The sequence below is a fragment of the Littorina saxatilis genome, linkage group LG14 (genome assembly GCF_037325665.1).
Source record: "Littorina saxatilis isolate snail1 linkage group LG14, US_GU_Lsax_2.0, whole genome shotgun sequence".
Lineage (NCBI taxonomy): Eukaryota > Metazoa > Mollusca > Gastropoda > Littorinimorpha > Littorinidae > Littorina > Littorina saxatilis.
This window is the reverse complement of record NC_090258.1, coordinates 11,400,592-11,408,091: the sequence shown is the minus strand read 5'-3', so window position 1 is coordinate 11,408,091 and position 7,500 is coordinate 11,400,592. Positions and strand designations below refer to the sequence as shown.

Genomic DNA, 7,500 nt, shown 5'->3' with positions numbered 1-7,500 from the left:
ATTTCGGCATGTTACTGCCTTCTTCGGGATGGTGCCACACAGTAGTTCAGGTTGTTGCTGTACATGTGTGTGCAAGCATCCATTGTTGGACATTATTTGTGAACAAAATGCTCTCGTTATCTTGATCGAGTGACAAAACTAGCCTCCCCAAATGTATCTGCATTCCATCTTCAAATATTTTACTAGACACATGTTAACATCTTCGACTATAACACTGCCTTTTAACAGAAATCTTGTTCTTCCAGTCCTATCCTTCAACTTTCCAAATTTTGTATACAGTCAATCTTGTCCTGCCGACCGCCTCCCAGTTACGACCAACTGCTAATTACGACCACTCCAAAGGATCCCTGACTGGTTTTTTTCCTTTTATAATGTTCTTTCTTTCTTTCTTTATTTGGTGTTTAATGTCGTTTTCAACCACGAAGGTTATATCGCGACGGGGGAAGGGGGGAGATGGGATAGAGCTACTTGTCAATTGTTTCTTGTTCACAAAAGCACTAATCAAAAAATTGCTCCAGGGGCTTGCAACGTAGTACAATATATGACCTTACTGGGAGAATGCAAGTTTCCAGTACAAAGGACTTAACATTTCTTACATACTGCTTGACTAAAATCTTTAAAAAAATTGACTATATTCTATACAAGAAACACTTAACAAGGGTAAAAGGAGAAACAGAATCCGCTAGTCGCCACTTACGACATGCTGGGGAGCATCGGGTAAATTCTATAACCCGCGGGGGGCCTTTAATAATGTCACCTTTCACCTTACTAGCAACCACCTGTCTGTAAAGACCAGTTTTGGTCAGACCCTTGTGTGACCATTACTGACAGGCTCAACTGTACATACAGGTGGTAAATAGTGCATGGTACTGATATAAATCAAAATGTGATCCGAAGGCAATCATCTGAAACAAGAGCTAGTGCACATCTTTGTGTCCAAAGTACGGAATACCTTTCTGCTGCTAAAAGAACCTTTCGTGCACCATGAAAGCGCAGAAATGTTGTTAGAGTACAGATTGACAACCAACAGGAGGGCATACCTTGAACTGTGTTCCTGCTGTGGCTGGTCTCCTCAGGGACTTTTCTGAGGGGTTACCTGCAATCACACATCATCATCATCAATCCTCATGAGCTTATCAATATGCTTATATAGGTATGTACTGTCCGACACAGTCAGCTTCAATGATGCAACATGAATGAACAAAGTATAAATTTAACTTGCGAAGGATCAACTGCTTCAGTGAATGCCTGGTATCTTTCACAACAGAAAGACTTTCCCGGAAATAACTCGATCTGCACATCGGAGCCACGATTCACTGGTAATGACCTACAGTGATCGCTGAGTATGCATGTTTCTTTGTTTGCAATCACTCCGGGCAAGAGATCATTGCAGCAACAAATCGTAAAATTCTCATGTGTGTATTTTCGAAAGAAATTTCTGAACAGAGTTCATTATGTCAAACTGACAAGGTGTGACAGGCTGGCCATTTCCTTCTTGGATGTTCTCACATTTCAGCTAATACAATACTGAACATCACTGCTTAGTTTACGGCAGTAAAGTGAAACATCACTGCTTAGTTTACGGCAGTAAAGTGAAACATCACTGCTTAGTTTACGGCAGTAAAGTGAAACATCACTGCTTAGTTTACGGCAGTAAAGTGAAACATCACTGCTTAGTTTACGGCAGTAATGTGAAACATCACTGCTTAGTTTACGGCAGTAAAGTGAAACATCACTGCTTACTTTACGGTAGTGAAGTGAAACATCACTGCTTAGTTTACGGCAGTAAAGTGAAACATCACTGCTTAGTTTACGGCAGTAAAGTGAAACATCACTGCTTAGTTTACGGCAGTGAAGTGAAACATCACTGCTTAGTTTACGGCAGTAATGTGAAACACAAGTCAACAAAGCTTTCAGGGGAGCCTATCCCAAGTCACCTTCAGGGAAGAGAGCCTGCAGCAGCAGGTGGCGACACTTGTGCATGGACTGGGACAGGTCGCGGAACAGCAGGTCGTTGTTCTTGTCCAGGAACCCTTCCACCTTGTACGTCACCTGTAGAGGAAGACAACAATCACACATCAGTAATAGGTGTATACTTGTAGAGAAACACAACACTCATTTTTTCATTTCATTTCCACTACTTTATTATCTCATTGCTGGGAAATTCGGCTCGCTTCCGTTTGTTTCTCAGTTCCTACACACACTACATTTTCCAAGTCACAATAGACGAATTCTGGAAATAACTCTGTCCGGTTTTTATGGGTTGTCAAAGCGCGCCGACCACATATTGAGAGAACCCACTCACTAGTGACTGACCTATGTCACATGGGAAAGTTTGCCTCACTAAAAGTAAGAGTATTCCCTCTTTCACAACCCATACAATGGTTATTTCACAACGTTGTATATCAACTCACATTTCCAGCGTAATGGCGCAGCCTGAAGGCGTCGTGGGGCAGGGTTTTGTCGGACTGGTTCTTGCGACAGTTGCGACTCTCGTAGTGGGGGTGACCGGCGCAGCGCTCGTCCAGTTTGGCCAGGAAGGTGCGGTCAGTGGTGTTGCCCGGCCGCAGACACTCCTCGTCCAGCAGTGACAGGATGCCCGACACGCTCTGGGGGAGACACAACACAGTCAATAATTCTGCCAGATCTTACAGGACACCGACACCATACTACTGCTGCTATTATGACTATCATCACTTGGTTGTCACAGGATGCCTGACACGCTCTGGGGGAGACACAACACAGTCAATAATTCTGCCAGATCTTACAGGACACCGACACCATACTACTGCTGCTATTATGACTATCATCACTTGGTTGTCACAGGATGCCTGACACGTTCTGGGGGAGACACAACACAGTCAATAATTCTGCCAGATCTTACAGGACACCGACACCATACTACTGCTGCTATTATGACTATCATCACTTGGTTGTCACAGGATGCCTGACACGCTCTGGGGGAGACACAACACAGTCAATAATTCTGCCAGATCTTACAGGACACCGACACCATACTACTGCTGCTATTATGACTATCATCACTTGGTTGTCACAGGATGCCTGACACGCTCTGGGGGAGACACAACACAGTCAATAATTCTGCCAGATCTTACAGGACACCGACACCATACTACTGCTGCTATTATGACTATCATCACTTGGTTGTCACAGGATGCCTGACACGTTCTGGGGGAGACACAACACAGTCAATAATTCTGCCAGATCTTACAGGACACCGACACCATACTACTGCTGCTATTATGACTATCATCACTTGGTTGTCACAGGATGCCTGACACGCTCTGGGGGAGACACAACACAGTCAATAATTCTGCCAGATCTTACAGGACACCGACACCATACTACTGCTGCTATTATGACTATCATCACTTGGTTGTCACAGGATGCCTGACACGCTCTGGGGGAGACACAACACAGTCAATAATTCTGCCAGATCTTACAGGACACCGACACCATACTACTGCTGCTATTATGACTATCATCACTTGGTTGTCACAGGATGCCTGACACGTTCTGGGGGAGAGAGAACAGAGTAAAAGTGTGATTCTGCTAGATCTTACAGGACATTGACACCATTCTACTGCTATTATTACCACATTGTACTGTCACAGCAGTGACAGTATGCCAGGTACGTTCTGGGGGAGACAGAACAGTCAATAAGTTCTTTTATATGGATGAAATTGACCATTTCCTATCCACACTAGTTTCTTCCCACATACACAGACATTACAGAAAAAGACAAAAAAAGACGATGGTTCTCCTACATTCAGCCACATTAGAAGGAATGCCGGACAATGACAGTGAACAAGATTTGTCACAACTCACCTTCTCAATCAGCTCACAGATGACAGCGTTGTTGAAGTATTCCACATGGATCCACTCAATTCCCTGGAGAAAAACAACAACAGCAACACAAATTAGTATGCTTTATCAAATTGCCTCAGCCCCTTACAGAATATTACTTGACCTTTTGTAGCTAGCAGTGCGGTCTAAAATGACCTGATATACAGTCCGTCCTGTACATGACTCATCAATTGCCAAGTGGTATTCAAATCAAACAGTGAGCATCAGAACATGGAATATATCATAAGTGCAAGACTTAACACCGTTCTACCTGTGACCAGAAGTCACACTTTGGTCCAGCCAATAGTATGTGTCCCTACACCGCAGGTGGCCTTTATGACAAGGGTTCCTTGGTTACAATAATAATCAATTAAGTGACAACCAAATGTGTCCTCTCTTTGAGGGCTGGTAAGATTATAGGTAGTCCAACCTGTCTATAACGAACACCCAAGGGGCCGACCACAATCGGTTGTTGTGGACAGGTGGTTGCTATCGAAAGGTGAAATATATAGAAATTGAAAAGAAATCTCATCGGAGATATCCTTTGGGGTGGTGGTAATGGGCAGATGGTAATTATCGAAAGGTGGTCCACTATATTTGGAGTAAGAAGTGTAAACATGTTACTTGTACAGCGCCTAGCATTGTAAAATGTGAGTTAGGCATATAAAAACTACAAATCCTTGAAAATCGGGAATTCCCAATTAATTCCTTCTTTACAAAACTAAAAAAAAAAAAAAAAATAAAAAGGTTGGCGTATATATGCCATTTTGCGTACAATGCTAGGCCCTGCTTATAGTTTCAGATCAGACAGCCATTTTGCGTACAATGCTAGGCCCTGCTTATAGTTTATAGTTTCAGATCAGACAGAAAGTGAAAAAGGTACCTCCTTGATATACTCCTCCTGCTCTTCCTTCAGGGTCAACTCGATGAAAATCTGCTGTAGTTTTTCGTTGCAGTAGTTGATGATGAACTGTTCAAAACTGTTGCTCTGAAAAAATAAAACACACAATATGTTAGCCTCCGCCAGATATAGGTTAACAATGTTGCACGGTACCAGCACTCCTTAAACATCGGGTAGCACAGTTTATTGTTTTAAAACCATTGAAGTAAGGTAACAAATTCTACAGGAAACACAAATCTAGAACATTTCCTAAGAATTTTTAAGCCACTGTATAAGCTATTATGTACTACAATTTTGTTTATAAAACTGATGTTACCAGACTAAGGCATAGACAAAGAAGACAGGTGAAAATCAGAACAGACACTGTATCCTGCGCAAATTCTTTATATACTGTAAATTCATCCACTGATACTAGTTTTTATTTCTACTTCAGCTTTTTCTACTTGTTGCACATATAGAGAATACTACATGGCTTGCTGTGTCTATAGAGAATACTACATGGCTTGCTGTGTCTATAGAGAATACTACATGGCTTGCTGTGTCGTACCAGATTTACACGAGTTGTTTTTTTAAAAATTGAACTGCGAGCGAAAGCGAGCTGTTCACCATTTGAAAAAGCAACAAGTGTAAATCTGGTACGACACAGCAAGCCATGTAGTATTCTGTTTATCCTACATACTGTACTTACGTGTATTTTACTGAAAATGTCCTGCATTCGAGGCAGCTAAATTGAAGACGCTTGTTTTGGAACCTCGATCTCTTCTAAAGCCTCGTGCAATGTATTACGTCAAAGCAAAGAAACGTCACTCCGAAAGTGTGGCGTGACGTGTTAGTTCTAAAGATTCATCGAGGGTAATTCTTCTTCTTCTGCGTTCGTGGGCTGAAACTCCCATGTACACTCGTGTTTTTACACGAGTGGAATTTTACGTGTATGACCGTTTTTACCCTGCCATTTAGGCAGCCACACGCCGCTTTCGGAGGAAGCATGCTGGGTATTTTCGTGTTTCCATAACCCACCGAACTCTGACATGGATTACAGGATCTTTTTCGTGCGCACTTGGTCTTGTGGTTGCGTGTACACACGAAGGGGGATAAGTCACTAGCAGGTCTGCACACAAGTTGACCTGGGAGATCGGAAAAATCTCCACTCTTAACCCACCAGGCGGCCGCGGCCGGGATTCGAACCCTCGACCTTCCGATTACGAGGCCGACGTCTTACCACCCCGCCACAGCGCCCGTCGATCGAGGGTAATTAGCGAGCGCAGTTTTTGTTTCGATAATGACGTTTGTCTGGGTGACTTTGGCATTATAAGTAGTGGAAAAACAGGTCCCTGCCAGACTTGCTTGACATGACCTCATTTACATGATATACACGTGTGATTTGAACGATTATTATCTCACGGGTGTCTCTCTCACGTATGTAGGATAATGCATTTAGAGCGCTTACTTTCCATTGTGTCTCAGATCTGCCTTGTTTGAGTAAGATACTTCAGCTTTTAAAGCCGAACATCCGTCTCCAGGAGACCGAAGCCTTGTTATGGTAGGCCACAGAGCTAAATTTAGCGCTGCCAGCACGAGATACTAGACTAATGTACCTTGGATACATGTGACAGGGTTCACTTGAGATACATTTGTTTGTTTGTTTGTTTATTTGTTGCTTAACGTCCAGCCGACTACGCAGAGCCATATCAGGACGAGGAAGGGGGGATGAAGGGGGCCACTTGTCAAGCGATTCCTGTTTACAAATGCACTAACCCATTACTTGTGTCCCAGCAGGCTTTAGTAAAACTAAATTAATACCTACTGGAAGATTACCAGTTTCCAGTGTGTTAAAATAGGCTTAACCTATCTACTGCTGGACTTACATCAGAACACTAACAGATTAAACTATACATGAATCGCGAGACAAGCGGCAAGAGAAGAGATTTTTGGAAAAAATACAGGTGAATGAGCAAGAAGGCAGAAAAAGGAAAAGAATTCATGAAGAAAAAGAGAGCATGACAGGAAAGAGGAACCAAAAATCTACCTAACAGCAAACTAGAAAGCTCCTGCGGTTCCAAAAACAGGAGGGGCCTTTAATTTCATAACCGCAGTGCCCCACTGCGGGAACTTGAGATACATGGAACTTCAGATATGTATAATACATAACTCAAATGGTTCCCTTTGGATATGACTATACTGATTCACTTGAGATACATGGAACTTCAGATATGTATAATACATAAAGTGAGGGTGTGCACGTTAAAGATCCCACGATGGACAAAAGGGTCTTTCCTGGCAAAATTGTATAGGCATAGATAAAAATATCCACCAAAATACCCGTGTGACTTAGAATAATAGGCCGTGAAAAGTAGGATAATTGCGCCGAAATGGCTGCGATCTGCTGGCCGATGTGAATGCGTGATGTATTGTGTACAAAAAATTCCATCTCACACGGCATAAATAAATCCCTGCGCCTTGAATATGTGCGCAATATAAATTGCATAAAATAAAAAAATAAAAAATAAAAATAAATCCCTGCGCTTAGAACTGTACCCACGGAATACGCGCGATATAAGCCTCATATTGATTGATTGATAACTTAATGATTCCCTTTGGATATGACTACTGATTCACTTGAGATACATGGAACTTCAGATATGTATAATACATAACTCAAATGGTTCCCTTTGGATATGACTACTGATTCACTTGAGATACATGGAACTCCAGATACACTGTGATTACTAATT

At 42.4% G+C, this 7,500-nt stretch overlaps 1 protein-coding gene across 1 annotated transcript in view; it reads right to left on the bottom strand.

Annotated features, from left to right (window-relative positions):
* The window catches only part of LOC138947096 (unconventional myosin-Ia-like), a gene marked incomplete in the record, with an annotated part of 197,757 nt that overhangs the window by 41,696 nt on the left and 148,561 nt on the right, over positions 1-7,500 (bottom strand). The window contains 5 exon segments of the mRNA XM_070318537.1: positions 1,041-1,096; positions 1,938-2,052; positions 2,415-2,609; positions 3,850-3,912; positions 4,751-4,855. Of these exon segments, the coding sequence (XP_070174638.1) occupies positions 1,041-1,096; positions 1,938-2,052; positions 2,415-2,609; positions 3,850-3,912; positions 4,751-4,855 (534 nt within the window).